At 42.7% G+C, this 19,800-nt stretch overlaps 1 protein-coding gene across 2 annotated transcripts in view; it reads left to right on the forward strand.

Annotated features, from left to right (window-relative positions):
* Nucleotides 1-19,800, forward strand: part of SLC22A23 (solute carrier family 22 member 23) — a 116,968-nt gene that overhangs the window by 83,849 nt on the left and 13,319 nt on the right. Inside the window, exons 5-8 of one of the 2 annotated variants that reach the window (XM_074873009.1) lie at nt 2,842-2,969; nt 9,443-9,532; nt 15,150-15,252; nt 18,260-18,492. In XM_074873009.1, coding sequence (XP_074729110.1) covers nt 2,842-2,969; nt 9,443-9,532; nt 15,150-15,252; nt 18,260-18,492 — 554 coding nt within the window. The remainder of the gene's footprint in view (nt 1-2,841; nt 2,970-9,442; nt 9,533-15,149; nt 15,253-18,259; nt 18,493-19,800) is intronic. The other variant, XM_074873020.1, reaches the window with a different exon arrangement.

The following is a 19,800-nucleotide window of genomic DNA, read 5'->3' on the forward strand; positions in this document are numbered from 1 at the left end:
TTTGCTCTGCACCCAGCCATGTATGCATGGCTGGCTGTACCATCCCCAGGAGGTAGATGGCTGAGCAGATCAGAAAGCTGGGCATGGATGGGGGGAAAGTGGGAAGCAGCAGATTTGTCTAGGAGGGATGGGCTGGTGGGCTGGGACACCTGCAAATTGAGCAAGATGCCTTTGCTGAGCTCTCGAATCATTCTGGAAGGTCAGAGAGGCACCCATGTAAGCCAGATGTTAGCACAGGGGTTGGTGACAAATGTATAAAGATAAGTTAATAGAACTTAGGCTACTTTTAAAGTGTGTGTGTGTGTGTTAGAGCCATGAGGGAAGGGGAGCTCCAGTTATACAGAGGCATTATTTCCTCTCCCTTGGACGCAGGAAATTCCTGACAGAATCATGCCATGAAGGTCAGCAAAAGTATCAATAATCTGAAATAAACTCCTGCTTCACTCTAACCAAAACCGAAGAACTGGGAAGGGGTGACCAGTTCTTTTCTGGCACTGTTAGATAGGATTTACCCTCACCAAGACACAAAGTTGTAATAACTGAGCTTGTTGCCCTGGGGCAGGCCCCTAATTGACACACTACATCCTTCCCATGGACAAGGGTTTGCTCTGCATCTGGACAGGATATTGGTTCTCCTTCCAGCTAGGTGTGGTACCTGCCTGACCTTTTTCTGTCTGTCAAGGATTCTTCTCTGCTCTTAGGATTTCTCAGGCTTTGGATCTTTTTTCCAGTGTCCTTCCCCCTCTCCCCTCTCAAGCAGCAGCTGTGTAACAGGAGATGAACGTTTCCCCCTACCCACCCACTCCCCAGTCTTTTCTTCGACTGCAAAAGGCTGGTCCTTTCCTCACTGATGGAGGTGGTAAGAAGACTGTCAACCAGGTGTCTGCAGTCAGCTCAGCCTGGTGATCTGGACAACTGTCCACCCTCAGCAGAAAGCTGTCTCGGCTTGGTTCAATTAGTATTTAAAGTCAGCTGATGAAGCACAAGGTTGTGACCAGATTTCTGTGAGGAAGTCCACAGGGGCCAGGGGGTTGGATTTTTTTTTTTTGCTTTTGAGTTGTGATGGTGCTTGGTTTTCCAACAGTAGGTAAGTTACAAATGACCCTTGGCAGCAGAGTCCATGCTCCATGAGTGAGCTCAGACTGTCTCACACAGAGACAGGGTGGCCAGCACTTCCCCTTGCTGTGCCTGATGACCTGGGCTCAAAGCAGCCCAGGAGTTTTTAAAGATCCTTAAATGAACCTCCCACAGCTCACACTGAGTAATGGAGCAGCTGAAAGACATGAGGCTTCAGCCCTTCCAGTTTGAGAAACCTGCAGGAGCTGGCAGGTAGAGACAGCATTTGTCCCTGCAATGCCCATCCCTGTGGCTCTTTTCCTTCTAGGAGCGGGTGCTCCTTGTCGTTTGGGACCTGTAAGTGGACCATTCAAAAAGTGCAGCTTTTTAGGCTAGTGGCTGAGGCTGTCTCCTCTCTGGAGGCAAGCATGAAGAGATACTGCATTCAAAGAATTCTTAATATTTCAAAAAATGCTTTTGCAGTACAGGACTTTCTGCAGGAGGATATGCCAAAGCATCCATGCAGCACCAGTGGTAGTAAATAAGCTGTCAAGCTGAATGGCTGTCATCATGGCTGTTGTATATTTTTATTTCCTGATATAATTTGTATTGCAGTCTGCCTGACTTCTCTCCTTTTTTCTTCTTCTTGAAAAAAATAATACTTTCTCTATCTGGGATGGAGGTTTCGCTAAGCTGTCTTCCAAAGGGCATCAGTGATGGTGCGATTGCCTGGTCCACTGCTTAGAAGTATTAGAACTGAAGCAGCATCCACAGCAAAGATCAGTGCTTTGTGAAGGAAATTTGAGGTTTATTATATATTTGAAGTTAAAAGTAATTGTTAAATTTGTTCTTAGAAAGGTCTTTTGGAAGATTAGTGGAAGTGAGGCCTAAACAAGAAAGAAAAATATGCTTGGAGTCAGATCTGAAAGTTTTTCTATCTACAGAAGTATGGGAGATTTTGTTTGTTTTAAGATCTACATATTTCTTTTGGATTTGTATTAAAATAAATTAATCTGAAAAAAAAGGAAGAATGATCAGTTAGGCTAATGAATCAGGTGAATATCAGCACTTGAAGGAAACAACCAGATAGAAAATAAACTTTTTTATTTTGCAACTCTGTGTGCATGTGTATATTTTTAAGGCAACTCAACTAACATAATATTTTCTTTACTAGAGGAAACTTTTAGAGAAACACCTGAATGTTGTCTGGAGCATATACACAATACTAACCTTTATAAAATAATGGCTTAAAGTCTATGTATGTGGAAGAAGATTTTTGACATGTTTAAAAATTTAAAAATCCATTCCATTATAATCCTAAAAAGTAGTTCTTTTCTATCCTTTCTTTGTCTTTACAAGAGAATTCAGATCACTTCTGTCAGTTATTTTCCTTCTTTGGTCTGAATTACCACGTGTTAACTGCACATCTCATTCATTCCCTTCTTGACCACGAATGTCTATTGCAGACAGAGCTGCCACCTCCTCCCTGTTCTTTCAAAGTTGTATTAACAGGCAGAACACCTCTAATATGTTATATATATATAATACGTCCTATTTCTATGTGATAGGATAGTTCCTGTATTGTTTGGAATCAGTATAAAAGAAAATGTCATTAATTTGCACATTCTGAATCTGTTTTCTCTCTTATTTGTTTCACAAGTGATCCTTCTGCTTTTTGAAAATAATTACATAGCTCATGAACGGTTAAATGAGCAGCTAAACGCTATCGGTTCTTCCTCTGACAGAAACTTGGAAGTAACCCTAACCTGGTTTCCATCTTTAAAGTATTTTCCCAGAGTCCCTTCGGTGGCTGATGGCTACACAACAGTTTGAGGCATCCAAGGAACTGATCCTTCAGTTCACGCACAAGAACAGGATGAACACGGAAAGTGACATCAAAGGAGTGGTACCTGGTGAGTAGGACAGGCAGACAGCCTTCTCTAAAGGCTGCATGTGGCATTGCTCCTCAGAATTAAATAATCTATTTACTGCCTGTAAAATCATCCCATTCATTCTTTCATTTTGCTTTTCTTGAAATCCCATTCTAAACTCCAGCACTGTGTTTAAAATTACTTGGCCTGATGAACAGTCCTAGTAATTATAGTCTCATCTTGCAGTGCCATATGTCTTTAGAGACATCTCTTGAAAATTTTTGCCATGGCTACAGAGTGCACCTTCAGCCCTGTGTGCCTCTGGAGACTGTGTTTTAAGGAAGCTGATCTCTGGGTTCCTGCCCATCACACAACACATTTTGTTGGTTAGAGAAGTGGCACCCCCAATTCTAAAGTGCCAGACCCATGGCAGACCTAAACCACATTACAGTTTCTCTTTAAAGCATTGCTGTTTTGCTGGTTTGCTTTCCTCTCCTGCATCATCTGAGTGATGCTGCTCTGGGGATGGGGGGTAGCCTGCAAGTGGCAGCAGTAGGGTGCAGTTTTTGGTTGAGAGTCTAAATTATCAATTCCATGGTTTACTGAAAGAGCTGACTCCTCTTGTCACCAAAACGGCCACGCTCCTGTCTTGCAGGGTGCTTTGCAGGAGACTCTGTGTGTGACTGTAATTAAAACAAAGATGAAGAGTTTCTGGATCTTCAACTCACCGGTGCACCTGTCAGATTTGGTTCAGGCTCCCCTCTTCCCTCTCACAGGCCTGACAGTGCCCATAAACACCCGTTTTACACTGCCACTTGCAATCTGTATCAGACTACCCACTAGTCAGAAAACATTGGAAATGTTTTGGATTTTTTTTTTTTCCCTACTTTTTCAGATGCTGCCTGCTCTGACCCCTGGGGCTGCAGGGAGACTTCACCCAGTAGCTCTGTCCATTGGTAGGGGTGATGCTCCCTGCGCTTGGCCAATACTTGCTGCCAGAAGTCTCTGGGGTAGCTGTAGCTTCAGTCAGTCAGTGCTAAAGGCATCAGTCAGCGCTGGAACAGACTTAATCCAGAATAGAAAAATGTCACCATTAACATCAGTGCCTAACAAATTAAGGAGTCTTCATCAGTGAGGGGTAAAAAAAGTCCGATTTGGGCCTGTGGTATTCATACCCAGGTCCCTGCTGTGATTTCTGGTGCAGCTGGCAGACTGGTGTTAATTAGCTTGTTTGCACCTAACTGTGTGTCTGGGATTACAGTTCCTGGATCTGCATTGCACACAACATGGCTTTGCAATGTAAATGACATTTTTCTGGTAGAGTTCTGAAAAGCATAGGGGTCTGTGAGGAGCCATTAACCTGGTGATGTCCATCACCCCCACCTCCTTTTTGCAGATCTTCTGCAGAGTAAATGATGAATATGGAGAAAATCTATTTCTGAGGCAATGAAATGTCTCACAATTGGACTTGGAATTTCCCAACCAACTCTAAATTTGGCTTTTCTCAGCTAGTCAGCTTCTTGAATTTGCAGATGAAAGAAAATACGTTCTAGGGGAAAGAAACAATAAATTACCTGAGGTTTTTTTAAGAAAAATTATAAAGATGCAACTGTATGCTAGAGGGATTTATTTAAGCCATACATAATGATATTGTCCTTGGAGGAATGCTAAGTATCAAAATGGTTTTATGACTATTATTCATGACTGATTACTTTTTCCACCAGCTTCGTGGTAGGGGTACACTCCTGTTTAAGGAGAGACTTAAGGAGGTTTCATGTGTAAAACAGAGTGCTATTACACATCTTGATGCTATAGATTCTTTGCCTGCAAATACATTTAGATATAGCAGTTGTCAGTACATTACTCTTTTCAAACTTTAAGTGATAGAGAACATGGTCATTTCTGCCTCTTTGTTGATGTTGGATTTGTTGGGGATATTGTTGGTGGTTTTTATTATGTCTTCCTTGGCTTTTTTTCTTTAAACTCTCTCTGCAGCCCCACACATTAAGGCTTTTCTGACCCAGCTCTGGGGGGATGCTGCATTTCTGTAGGAAGAGCAAGAAAGGAGTAGTATTAAAAGGATAAAATGAGCTTAACTAAAAATTTTGGAAGGAAGGACCTTCTCTCTCATTCTGGGTGCATGGGAGTGTTGACAGACTGAGTGAGGACAGGAGAAAAGTAGAAATCCAGAATTAAGAATGTGATCAAACTGCAGGCCATGTGTCTCCCAGTGGGTCAGTAAACAGAAGAAAGCATTTCTCTGCTTTTGTGTGTTATCACATACCCATAGTTGCTGTAGCAGGGAATGGGTAAAAAGCTGGTACTTGTCTGGGAGAAAGGATGCCATTGAGCCTGATGCAGATATTGCAGATATCCCCTATTTCCCCTTGAGTCCATTGTTGAGCTTTCCTATCTGTGTGGAGGGGTTTTTGTTTGTGATTTGTTTTATTCTTTGTTTTCTATCTGAAAGGGCTGGAAACTGTTTTGCTCTAGTTAGGGGCCATTGTGTTGCTGATTATTATTCCTCACTGCATTGTCATAACAGCCTCCTGTGATTGAATTACTCCCCATACATTTCAATGATAAACGGCTCACTTGCAGTCCCTTACAGCTGGAAACCCCAATGTAATTTTACTCATATGTACCAGTGAAATTAGTGTATCCTATATAACAGATCGTTACAGGAATTACACTAGTTTCATATGTACCCATTTTGGCAGCCGATACAAGTTCCGTAATAAAAAGAAGTAGTGTTCAAGTGGGTGAAATATTTCTGGGATGGAAAAAAAATGCAATTTTGAATCACTGTCCAAGCAATGAACAGGCTTATTTTCCTTTCTGAACAATCACACTCTTCCCATTGCCTGCTGAAAGCTTTTACTGGTCCATTTGGCTACACTGCCCATAGTGGAAAGTGCCACTGACCTTCTGTAACGCCTGTTTGCTCTACAGGGAGGTGGCCCATGTGTTGGGTGGAAAAGAAAAGAAATAAAATTTATCTCCTGTTTTTTAATCAATCCATAGGGTGGGAGCGGTTTGCTAGTGCTCTTCTGGGAGATGTCTCTAAAGAGAACAACTAATGTCTGGACAGTGGTCCAGCTGCAGTTGAAAGATCTGGCAGCTGTGGTAACAACCCATGTTTGGAGGAAATCAGCATGGGCATTTGATGGGCAATGCTCAGCCAGCAAGAGAGTTTGCATGGCAAACAAATTAAAGTGAGACAAGGGATGTTGGTAGGAGTCCAGAGTGTTGTAAATTAACATTGCCCTTACCTACTCAGTAGCCTGCCCCAGGGGTGTAACGTAGTGTCTGTTGTTGGTTGCAAAACCAAAGGAGAGCTGCCTCCCCCCCTCCCGAACAGCTTTAAGTGGCTTTATTTTTGAGTGATTGGTGCACCTTGTGACTTTCCGCACGAATAATTAGCCTTCATAACGAGATTTTTGGTTTTATGTGGTCGTATTTTCTTCTTTAATGCTGAAGAAATCTAGATGTGCTAATTAGACCTGGTTAAATCATCCCTAATGTTTTGAGTCTCAGAATTTCACCAGTTGGCTCAACACTTTTTTAGAAATAAAAGTTTAAATTCATTTTTGCATACAGGGAATGATTGTTTCCAACTGTGTATTGAAATGTCATTTGTAAAATAGGCTTGGTGAGTTTTGTTGACAAAAATTTCAAAACATTATCCGAAAAGTCAGCTTCAATCATGAGCAAATGAAATATTTTGATAATATTAACTCAGTACAGGTTTTTCACTGCTAGTTTCTCCAAAAACTTCATCTCTACCCTGTTCATCTGTAGAACAAGAAACAAACATACATTTCAGTGCAACTGCAGGACAGTCATTTTGACCTGTGTGAAATAAGTGCTAAGAAAGCATGGAGATCTGTTGGCAGAACAGCAGGGAAGAGTGTTTAGGGGAATTGTATCTAAATCTAAGAATTTAGGGGAATCCCAAAGTGCCAACTGCCCTTACACCTTTTAAAGGTGCATTGTACGTTAGCTTGCATTATTTTGGTAAGATGCATGTTTTTCCTTCTTGTGGGGCAAAGGGTCTGTTTATTGGCTGAAACAGATCAATTGCTGCAGGCTGATCTCTGCTGCACCAGCATGGAGCCCTGCCATGTGTTTTGGTGTGCTGGGAAATGCACCGCTTCAGAAGCCTATCAGCAGTTACCTGACTGTCAGCTTGATGCTTCTGTGGAAACTCACCTCTGTGCAGTTGTTCTTCTCTTCCCCTGTGGTGGGAAACATTTCAGATATTCCTTAACAGAAAAGTAACTGCTTGACCAGGCTGAATAACAAAACCTCCCTTTTGCTCATCTCTAGAGGAAAATTGGAGTGCTCCTGTGGACAGACAGGTTTATAGCAGTTCCTTTCCAAGGTATCTTTCCAAGCTTAGAGAAACAATATTGATGTAATTACAAAAGTGGCCAGCAAAGATCAAGCATCCAAATAGACACCAGGATTTTAGCATGCAGGACACAACATGGAAAGGAAGAAGGGGTACAGTGGTGACAAGTATTGTGTGTGTATATGTGTGTGGATTGAAGTTAGGAAAGCTGTGGTTTTCAAGGGCTTTCCTTTTAATGAAAAAAAAAATGTCATTCACCTTTCTTGCTACTGAGCAACACGCTGCCATGACTTTTCTACATAATCTAGTTTCCTGTTTTGTTTTGCTATATATATTTTCTTTTTCCTAAGCCTGAGGCTTAGATCTGTGTGCTTAGATGCTTTTTTTCCTTTTGGTAAATAGCAGAGGGGAGGGTGACAAAGCCTTATGTCTGACAGTCAGTCTCTTTCCCTAATAGAAGAGGTTAACCCTCCCTACAAAGCTTTACTGATATTCTTAGACCATCACACCTACAACTACACTACTGTTTTAAAACTTGTGCCAGATGAAGAGCCAGGTCTATTAGCTAGAGAGAGCAAGCAAGGTCCCTGGACCCGTAATACAGGTAACTCCATGTGAAGCTACTATGTACAAATCCACCGGATGTGTTCCTTCACCAGATTCTGTTTCTTGGTGGTTTAAATGGTGCCAAACTTATATATTCCATGCAAGTCCCAGGGAGTAGTCAGGTAAATGTGGGAAATTTAGTTAAAACAGTTCAAGGAGGCTACTTGAAGGCAGCCTTTAAGTCTTATAAAGGACTGTGTGTCAGCCACAGAGATTTCTATCTCAATCAAAACCAGCCAGTGATTTCTGTTGCTCTTTTGTATGTTAAATCAGCTTTCAGGAGGGGCTGGGTTTCTCCTGGTGGTTCCCTGTTGTCCAGGAGCAGGAACTGATGGAGTTTGTGCAACTCTTTCAGGACATGGAGTACATGGTAAATAGCAAGTAACAAGAATAAAACCAATCAGTGTAAGTCCTCTTCTGATGGCTAGGTCTACAGGAATGGAAGAGGAGAGCCCATGCATGCCCTGACTGTATCCCTGGCAAGGGCTACAGTGACTTCTGAGAGGAGCTGGGTTTGGAGGGGACAGGGGTAAAAGGGAGTGCTTTACTGAGGACATGTCTTTTGATGCCACTGAGAAAAGCCAAATATGCAAGAAAAAAAAAGTAAAAAAAAAAAAAAAAAAAAAAGGAGAGGGGGTGTCAGCCTCTATTTAAGCTTGAATGAGACCAGTTGAGTCCTCCCCAGGCTCTTGCTGGTTGCACTCCAGCCTGTCACAGCTGCTTCGTGCCTGGCTGGCACACTGGCTCTGTGTCCGCAGTGCTACCTCTCCTCCTGGAGGAGCCAGTTTTGCAGGGCAGGAATTGTGTGCGGAGGGCTGGCAGCAAGCCCTGGTGCTGCCGGTGCTCCCCTGGCCCATGCGCACCGAGAGGGGAGAGAGTGGGTGAGTTTGGATGTGGATGTGAGGGATAGGAGAGGAGACCTCGGGAAGCAAGCGGAGGCAGAGAGCAGTAAGAGGGGATGAGTGAACAGCAGCAAAGAGAGGAAATAAGAGAGTGAAAAGAGTTGTGGAAGCAAAGAATAAAGATAGTTGGAGGGGACTTAGAGGGGCAGAGGCAACAGGGAACTGGAGGGAATTAACTGCTGTAGAGAAAGAGGAGAGGAGAGCTAGAGCATGGAGACCCAAAGGGGCTGCAATCATTTGCTTCCTTTTCCCTCCAGAACAAACTGTCGAGCCCAAGGATTCAGTCTCGGCACTCTTCTCTTGTGAAATCTGCTCCTAAAATGTGTGCTTCACCCCACCCTACTGCCCAGCTCACCTGCTCTGCCTGATGAGGTTTCCTCCATAGCTCCAGCAGTAGACAGCAGCAATGGATGTATAGGTATCTTGAAACCTCCTGATGGCCCAGATACGGCTCCACACAATGACATTTGAGGTGTTCTTTGTGTTGTGTTTTTTTTAATGTTGGTAATGTTAGAGGAATGTAAACCTTGACAAGTCACGCTCTGGGAAATGCAAGAAGTCAGGTTGCCTGGGCAACCCTTGCTTGGCCTCCTGGCATGAAGGCACGGTGATACAGCCTTTAATAACATGATTACGACCTATTTTTTCCACAGGGCATAGGATGGACGAATCAGTGCATAGGATGGACGATGCTGTGGGAATGAAGCTGTTGTCTGTTCCTCATTTGTTGCAGAATTTGGAAGGTGTGTAGTGAATGAGGCAGAGGGTTGCAGAAGGAAAGAGGACAGTCTTGGGGAAATGAAGCTGAATGTTTCCTGAAGAGCTCTGCTCATTCCATGTGTCTGCTAGGGATGTTCTTGTGCGATGATGGAAATTTCCCCGGAATCAGGCTCTTTCAGTGATGTTACTAATCACAATTTTTTCAGTGTCTCTCTCTAGCATGTAATTCTGAGGCTTGATTTGCAGAAAACTGGGAGCATTTATATCAGCACCTACAAGGGGTATTGCTGCATGATTTTTTTCATTCTGGACACAATTTCTCTGTATTTGATCTCCCTATCTGCAAAACAGGAATAATCTTTGTCCTTACTCTTCCAATAAGGTGGTGAAGATGATTTCATTGTTATTTATGAAGTACATGAATATTCTGACAGCACTGTAGGAATGTCTCTGAGGAAACCTATGATTTTTTACTCACTGGGAGGTTTGGACAATAAGGCTGAGAGGCACATGTTGAATGAGAAAGGTAGAGATATCATTAATAGCTGCTCATTTACTGACTGCAGTGAGCATTCTCAGGGAAAAACTAAAGTGTGATCATCTAATTAAGTGCCGTATCATAATGCATATGAGCAACTGAAGATTGCAATGACAACCTTATGTCTGAGTTTTCCTATCTTTTTTTGTTTGATTGATTTCAATACGGGATTGAAACAAATTATTGCAATCAGTCTTTTGCTATTATGGTCATTGAGTTATACAGTTGCTCTCATGAAATGAGCTTCATTTTAAATGCTGTTAGTATTTATGTCCTGTGCTTTTGTTGGAAGGCCATTCCAGACTCCAAATTGCTCTTGTACTGGGATACATTTTAGCAATCAATTCAAATACACTATAGCTGTCCGGGTTCTTTGTCTTTTTTCCCTTCCCATTTGCTCATGTCTGTGACTATCTTTAACTTAAATCTTTTTTTCTCTTTTCTCATGCTATGTGAGCAGACAGCAGCCCTGTTCCTTTGAGCTGAAGTTCTCGTCTATCTCCTCTTTTTATAAACAGGCTTGCCAAAGCTTTAGTTTCTCAAATATTGATGACCAGAATTGTGAAAGAGCACCAGTATTTCATTGTCTGAATTGCAGATACGTCATGGACACAATAAACTGGTGCCTTATAATCACTTGTGTTCAAGTAGTATATAACCAAGTCCAACATAGGATTTGCTAAAAGCTTATCCTCCAGCAGAAGCATTTCCCATTAGTCTCAGAGTATCTTACCTTGTATTTTGCATTTTTACTGTCTTTTGCCACACAGGGTCTCAAACTCACCCATTTCTCTCCAGTGTCCCATTGCTGTGCTGTACTGCTGGCAGCACCTCACTTTGTCACCAGCAGACTTTGTTGGCACATTCCTAAGGTTTGTGCCAAGCTCCCTAGTGAGGTTATTAAACAGGATTTTTTTTCTGAGAAAAAGACAAGTCACCCCGCCACTAACCTCCTGCTGCCCACTTATGATTTTCATTTTTCTATCCCTTATTGCTGTCTGCCCATCAGTCAGCTCCTTACCCACCTCATAATTTCTATATGTGACTTGATAGCCTTCAATATTCCTTTACTATTAGGCTTTTTGAAAATACACTGTATCAGGCTGCTGGTCCTCCATGATAAAAATAAATAGGCACAAAGAGAGTTCATGGAGACAGAAATTCTGGAAGGTATAAATAACCCTGTGTACCACTAACGCAGTATGGCTGTGAGTAGGTTGCTTCAGCTCTGCATTTTGGACTGATCTACCTCCTGCTGCAGAGCTGTTGTGCTCTGAGGATTGATTGAGCCTCTGTGCTGGGCTTCCATAGCTCTTTTCATGTTCAAAGAGCTACTGACTATCATTTAGCAGCCAGAAAAATCCAGCAGAAGTCCATCACCACAGGACACTTGTCATTTTGGACATCCTTTTTCAGCAGCTTGATTTGAGCTTTGTCTATTTTGTCTTTGCCAAGTGATGCAGAGATGGGTGGCTTCATTTGAAGGCTTTAAAGATACATTCTGATTTTTGAAAGCTGTGCTCCTGAAACGCAGAGGATCCCATGAGAATTCAGCAGCGTTGGGAGCTGGAAGCTGGTAGGGTTCCCCTCCCCATGAGACTTTTAAAGTCTCCCAATGAATAGTTTTAATTTCCACTGAGATATAAAGAGTTAGCTTGTTGACAGTTTTCCTACTGAGTCCCTGAATAGGAAGCCTAGAGTGTGTGTGGGCTCCAGAGTATGGGAAAACTCATAATGGGTCTCTGAGTAAATGGATAAAAATATTTTTTATTTTCCACACTCACCCTCCTGGTAAATCAGTCAGAACTGAAAGGTTTAATGCAAATTCCTTCTGAACTGGTGACTTCAGTGCAAAATCAAAGAATAGGTTGAGGGTAGGGGGAGTTTTCCTGGTGTTATTCCAGTTACTGAGAAAGCAATAGTTTGCTTGCATGGGGTTTTAATGGGTATTGGTTTGACTTCTCTTAAGATCTTCACATTGACCTATGAAGTCCAGACAGCCTAAGAGCTGCCGTTCTCCTGATGCCCATCACAGTCAGTTAGAGCAGGTCCTTTTGTGCAAAGCGGGCTACCTCCAGGAACAGCAGGCCACTTAAATGAGAGCCAGTTCTGTAGATGATGACTCTTTTGCAAATCATATCGCTTATTTGTTGCTATCTGAATGATATTTTTATTATTGTAAATTATTGATTTTGGGGTGGTGTTTTTTGGTTTGGGGTTTGGGGGTTTTTTTGAGAACATCGGGCTGGTGTATATATAGAAATAAAGGATGGAGAAAGTAATCAGAAAGATAGATGGTGTTGGAGACTTGGGGAGAGTCAGTCTGAAGCAGGTGACTTCAGTGTTTTAACACATAGAAGGATGGAAGAGTAAATATCTGGTAGAGTCGGAAGGCTTTCAGTAAAAAGTCAGGTGCTATTGGTGTTCTTTGATGTCAGGTGTGAGGCCAGGGTTTTTTTCTTTCTTTTTTATGGTTTGGTTTTTTGTGGGTTTTTTTTCTTTCTTTAATCCTTGGAATGGAAATACATCTGGAATCTCTTTTAGGATTTTTTCATATAATGATGCTATGTATCCATGGAGTATAACCTCTATCAGAGCAGAAGCAAGGATCTACTGAAGGGAGACTGCTGCATGAGGCAGGGTAGAGAAGAGCTGAAATCACCCTCGTGCGGAATCCTCGCTGCAGCTGAAGCAGAGGTGGTGTTTGCCAGTTCTCATAACCCACAGGCTATCCGTTACTTGAGGGTAGAACAGCAGTGGAGTGAAAAACAGTAATGGGAATTAGTTTGGAAGGACTAACTTACAAGAAAGGTTAAAAGGGGGCCTGAGTGCAAAAGCAAAGGGTGTGTGACAATAAAAAAAGAACATATGGATTGTAGCAACGCCTAATGTATGAACAAAGCAGGAGTGGAGGGCAAAATAATGTTTGGCTCTGCAGAGAAGTGTAACCAAGTTAAGTGTTGCTTCTCTTAATTTTATTAAGTTGTGACTCAATAAAGCACTTATTGACAACAAAATCTACTTCCTCTTCCCAGAGTAAAAAGTAAAAATGACTGAGAAACGCGAAAACCCAAATTAAGAAAATCTGAAGAATATGGTGTCGGGGACTGTCTTGTGCTGACGGAGACGTTTGACATGCCAGATCTGGTCATTCTTAGGCAGTTTGAAAGTGAACCCTTATGTCCACGTGAAGTCTGTGCAATGTGTGTTGTTTGGGTGGTGATTTTCATTGTTGGCCTTCAGCTGAAATAGTAAACAGTCATCAACAGCTTTTCAAAACCTTGTGCTGCTTCTAGTGCTTGCTTTGAGCTTTTCATTGTAGAAGGTTTGGCTTGGGCTCAGTTATAGGCCTTATAACTGTGTTTTATCTAACTGCTTCAGTTGTTCTGAATTATTTTGTTCTCACTCCTTTCTAGAATCTTGCTACAAAAATCATTTTGACCTTGCTCTTTGAGATTAGGTACCATCTTTTTTTATTGTGCTTTTTTTTTAATATAGCCCTGATCCATTGCTGAGCCTGTGAAGTGCTTCTGTAGTACAAATATTAATTTGACCAATTTCCTCTTTTGCTCCACCTCTGTGTTTATGCTTTTCTGAGCTTCATGCTGTGTAGATTCTGGAGAGAAATGGCTATTATCAGGTAGTAAGGAAAAGAGTATGGCAATATTCTGCTTAAGTACAATCATTAATGTAAAATACCCTTTGCTGCTTTTCTCAGAAGCGTTCCCTGTAGTTACTCTAGATAGAAGATCAGGAGTGACCTGTGAGCAGTGAATAGCTCAACTATTTGCATATAAATAGTGTTTCTTTTGATTTATTATTTTTATGATACAATTTTCAAATAACAGCGACAAAAGTGTCTTTTGTTTCCTTTGTAAATTCAGGTGATTTATCTCTTCCCCGCCCTCCCCCCCCCGCCCCCGCCACAGCTTGCTTTTATTTTTCCCTGTCTTGCATCTCTCTAAGAGATTGCTATTCAGTGGAGTTAGGCAGAGGTCGGGGCAGGCCAGTGAGGACGACTGAGGACACCCAGACTACTTGCGTATGCACGAAGGGAACACATGCACGGTTCGGAACAGAGCCATACTGCCGCCTTTAAACACAGTTAGCCTAGAAAGCAGCAGCACAAGTCTTTGCCCTAAAAAACAGTCCTAGTCTGTACTCTTGGAGGACATCATCTTTGTGATGCTTCTATATAGCTACAGCTTCTTCTGTTTTTAACGGACTGTACGCCCTTGCAGCTGTCTCGCTGATCCAGTAGCTTGGAAACAGTGGTTTTGTTGGTATGCTTAGGTAGGTGTTCAAGCTCTATCCTGATGATATTTGGGAAGTAAGCAGTGTCCTTTATTTTTGTCCCATGAAGACAAGAATATCAGATGCAATATTTGCAAGGCTTGTGTGTTACTACAGCATTGCAAAGAAAAGTTAGGTTGCAGCTGCACAGTGCTTTAAGGACATGGTGAGGCTTTAGTTCTGAAACACAAAGACATCACAGCTGATGATGCCTGTCCTCTGTTTAGGACATCCATCAGAACAATTTTAAACATTTGAAATGGGGAGGAAGGGTGAAGAAGGATGAGCTGACATAGTGTCCTAGCCACTTTTTTCTGAAACCTGGATTTGAACAAACCTCAAAAGATTTCCACAAAAGAGATTGAGCTCCAGTCCCTTCCATGGCTTTTCAGGTGTGCATTGCAGAAAGGCAGCAGGTCTTGTAACTGCACAAGCACAGTCCTGCCTGTGGGGGGGTTAAAAATTAGTAGAATCATGTTCTTCAGGAAATTTTATATCACGCTTGCTGGGATCAAGCTCCATCCTACCCTCATTCTACAAACACATTTTAAAACTGGGAGGAGGTTTGGGGTGTGAAGGAGTTCTTGGGCAGTTCTTCAGCCCCGAGAAGGTTAAGGGAAGCCTGGAAGAAAAGGAGGAACCTGAGGTGGACTTTAGGCAGGTTGTTTAGCATTTTATACCTGCTGTTAGTGAAATCAATAGTGTCCTGCTCTCCAGAACATCCCTCAGAGTATCTGTAGTTCACAAGTGAAGCCTGCTTCTCCTTGTTCTCCCCAGTGAAAGAATAATTTTGGTTTGGTTTGTTTCAGAGCTGGAAAAAGAGATCACCAGGAGACCGAAGAAAGTCTGCATTGTTAAAGTGGTGGGAACCAGGAACCTGTGGAAAAACATCGTAGTATTATGTGTGAACTCGTAAGTCCAATCTCCTCCTGTTTGAATAGTTGTGTGGTTGGTGAACTGGAAGCAGTAATGGGAAATGATGGAGGAGTTCCTCTGTTTCCTGGTGTGGGACCCTTCACTAGTGTCTCTAATAAATGATCCTGGGAAAACACCATCTGTTGCAAGGAATTATTTTTTTATGGCAAACATGGAGGAACTCATTGGCTGTTTTGGGGAGCAGCACCATGTGTCTTCTCAGGCGTTGTGCTGCAAGTGAGTGGCTATCACCAGTGGTCTTGCATGGCCATATGCTGGTACATGCTTATGCATGCAGACAGTGGCTGCTGGCATGTTGGGTGGAATTTTTGAAATCAGTAATGCCACAGGAGTACAAGTTCAAGTAGTTTACATCTGATATAGCTGTGTTGCAGAGGAAGGTGTTGCTTACCAGTAAATATAAGCCTGCTCCCTTGTATAACAGCTGTCCTTGATAGGTCTTCAAAAGAGATTACAAAGTGCTTCAGCTCTCCCAGATCATGTATGGGGCACACAGGGAGAATGTGTGGTCTTGCACTGAGCAATGTGATGCCTGCATCCTAAGGCTTCAGCTTGGACATGCTTATGTGGGCAAACCCAGGCATCTGCCTGAGGGTTTTGCAGGTTACCAGGCTCTGAGACCTTCTGTCCAGAACTGAGCACCTTGTAAAGAGGAAATAGATGGGCTGCAAATTTAGTCTTTAACCAAACACAACTTCTGGGAGGGCAATGGCAGTGGATCTTCTAATTTTTCAATCTTATAAAATGCCCATTTGAATTCCTTTCATGTTTGGTTTTTTTTCAAATGGGGGGTGGGGAGAAGACTGGAAATCCCCCATTCTCTGCATGTTTAGAAGTACATAGCGCTCTTGCGGCTTTTTCTTCATCACTTCAGGGCCCTACTCTGCAGCCTTCTCCTCCTTTTAAACAGGCTCATGGATCAGTCCTAACCCAGAGAGGACAGCCCCTGTGCTGGGCTGGTAGTCCTGAACATGCACTTCAGGGGTCGGTCTTCAGCATTATCAGTTGCAGAACCAACTCTGGTTTTATGATTTTTGTGTGTCTCTCCCACCTACCAGTGGTTGATTCCCTCTGTTCTGAAACATCATTTTTCTCTTAGGCTGAGCTGGTAGGTTTAATAGCCAGTGTTAACTGTATTTGTGAAAAATGTTTACGTGGGGAATTCAGCCCTTCTCCCTCGCCCTTTTTAATTACACACATTTAGAAATTCCCTAAACCAGAACTAGGCAGCCCAAAGAGTGACTTCTGGCAATAACACATGGAGGCTGTTTGCCATCCAAGTAGCACATGAAGCAGATGTGTGTTTGAGGAAATAGCTTTTGTGTTTGTTTTTAGGGGGTGGTGGAAAAAAACTATTGAGTTTTAATTCTGTTATTCCTGTTAGGTGGAGCTGTGCTAAATTTTTTTGTAGTGTGGAACATGGAGAAGAAACCTTTTGCAGGGAATTACAAGACATCAAAGGAAATAAATGTATTTAGTTTTGAAAGCAACTATTCTGAGCTGCTCAGCAGGTTAAGATAGTAGAGTGGTTCCTGGGGAAGCAGACTGGAAAGCAAAGTGCAGATGGTACATTAATTTAGTTTATAGTTCATGGCCTAAATAACAACTTCAGGTGTGTTTGCATGCACAGAAGAGAAGGAGAGAAGGTACACACTGTTTAACTCTGCCCTCTTATTAAATATTGGTTTGCTAATTAATATTTCACTTATGGGAGGAGCCCGTTATAATCTAGATATCCAAAGCAAATTACATTCTTCTATGACAGTAAGTACTTGTGCTGCGGTTTTTTTTAGAGGGGAAGGTGTGTGTTATTGGGGGTGTATTTTTGAACTAAACATTGATTCACAAGACTGCAAGAGAAATTCCCCAGGCCCTGGACTGTCATGCACTCAGTGATTGTGTATTGCCCCAACTGTTTCTATGCTTATATTAATATCCAGTTTACACTGACAGCACTTCAAATTCCTGACATTCAGGAGAATAGAGATGTATCAGTGTAATGTACCTGCCATTCATTTTTTGGAGACCTGGATCCATGCCTGATGCTCTGTCAGGCAGTTAATTTGTGACATGAGGTTTATCTGATCAAAATGCCAGGGGCAGGAGACCCTTACTGGCAGAAGTGTTTGGGCTGTGATGGGGGCAGTTGGGAGCATTGACTTCCCATAGCAGCTCTGCTGCAGTTTTGCACCACATCAGGAGTGATGCTGGGGCTTCTCATCTGACTTCTGTACGTCCAGCCCCCTTCTCTCCTTCTTTTTTCTTTTTTTTTGGGAGGGCAGGGGGAGACAGGAGGACGGGGAATGAAATGGAGTGGCAAGATCACTGGCATCATGAAGAAACTTTTAAAAGGGAAGACGCATTGATATGAAGGGTGGTGTAAATGTGTAGATTGAACTAGGACTTATTGTTTCATAATTGTAATAATCATTGCAGCATGTGTGACTTCAAATAATCATTTCTAAGGGGTTTTCAGTTGTAACAGGCTAGCGGAATTGAGGTGCAATCTTTAGTACGACCAAGTGCCACAGGCAGGCAGGTATTCCTGTATTACATGGTTTTTGCTGTCCAAGCACACAGGCTGCTGCTTCACAGCAGCGCTGGCTCTGTGGCCATCAGCAGATGCACGGGGAACAGAAGTATGTCCTTCTTGAGATAGGGGAGTTCTGAAATATGTTGGGAAAATCAGTCACGCACTAGGAGTCCTTGTAAAGTTGCTTGTACCCTGATCTTGAGCAACAGGTGAAGCCAGTAGATTGCAAATGTCTGGTGGAATAGGGGGGTTTCTTTTTGTTTCTTTGGATCATTGTTTTTTTTACAGTAGCACCTAGAAGTCTGAGTTGAGTCTTTTTGCACCAGCTGTTGTATTCCTGCAGTAGAAGAAATTCTTCTTGCATTGATGTGTTCCTACATTAAATTACGTTGCACTGTGTGGCTGCCTTCTCAGCAATGACCTCCCCTTGCCCTCTCCTATCTCCCCTAGGCTGACTGGTTACGGCATACACCACTGTTTTGCGAAAAGCATGATGGGGCATGAAGTGAAGATGGCGATTACCCACAACTTCTATGCGGACTACTATACCATGGCTGGGATTGCGCTGGCATCCTGCCTGGCCATGTGTCCAGTGGTTGGGTTTCTGGGGAGGAGAGGAGGACTCCTGCTTTTCATGATCCTCACAGCTCTGGCATCGCTTCTACAGCTGGGCCTTCTCAACTGTAAGTTGGAGACGAGAGCTTTTCAGGACCACACAAGTCTGACATGCAAATACGGGATCAGGAAAGATTAGCATTTCTTTTGCCTTTCTCAGGTTTGACATGCTGTACACCTGCTTAGTTTAAGAAGTTGAATTTGTTTGAAGGATTCCCCAAACGCTTGCCTTAGGTTCACTAACAAAAGGCATTATGTTCTGGATGAGTCCCTGTGGTGGAACTCGTTGAGCATTGTGGCTGCTTCTAGGGCTGTCACTTAAGAACAAACAAACAAAATACTTTTATTTCAGTGTAATTCACTCTGGGGAAAGAGTTGGGTAGGGTTTGTGAAGGGAAACTTTCCCACTGGTCTGCTTCTTGAATAGCCTCTAAACAAGCAGAAGTTAAAGGAATAGGTATATGTCCTCTGCCTGCTCTGAGCATCTTGCTACATGTGAGTAATATACAGCTAGCATGGAAATATGCAGCTGAGAAACCCTGCTTGTAATGTGGTGTGTATGTATAGTCAATGTGAACAAATACACATGATTTTGTGAGGTGACACAGCTTTTCAAATGGGTTGTTCCTGACAAAAGCAAGAGCATCCCACCTCTTCCTTTGCAGGCAGTGACCTTTCTCTGGTCCTTTTGAGCTGCTTCAGCTACTAAAATTGCTACAGAAATACTCCCTTTCCTTTTTAAATTTTATTTCCTTGTCTTAATCTTCTATTGGTGAGGAAGTTGAATGTGATGGATCAGAGAGGTGTTAAAGCAGAGGGAAGGTGCTATGTGCTTTAGCAATCTCACAGTTGCCAATAGTTGCCAATCATTAGACCCCTGTGCTGTGAAACCTCACCCCAAGGAAGGAGGAAGAGGGTTGAGACGTGCTTTGGACAAACTGGTGAGATGAACACCAGAACACTGGTTGTTGCTGTTTTTCATTTCTAAGTTTAAAAATAATTAAGAGCTTTAATGAGAAAGAGTTTTCTGCATTGGGGATGGAAAGATTTCACGTTCCTGCATGCTGAAGGCAACCCCGATCCAGCAAGAGCTGTCCATATTTACAGACCATGTTTCCTGAAAGTGTTTAATAAGTTAACCTTTAGTGAGCCTGCTAGTTGTGGGAGTGTAGGAGGGAAACAGGGAACCTCTTTCATGACATGGGGGAACTCCAAAATCCATGCTTGGTCCCAGTCTGGCACGGATGTTTACGTTCCCTCTGAGCACATGTTTACCATGTTCAGCTGTCCCAGCTGAGAGTGGGAGAAGCACCCTGGCCCTGTCTTATCCCCAGCCCGTTGACAGATGTGACCATTCACGTGCAGATGCATGCTCT

Source organism: Strix uralensis, chromosome 1 (assembly GCF_047716275.1).
Source record: "Strix uralensis isolate ZFMK-TIS-50842 chromosome 1, bStrUra1, whole genome shotgun sequence".
Lineage (NCBI taxonomy): Eukaryota > Metazoa > Chordata > Aves > Strigiformes > Strigidae > Strix > Strix uralensis.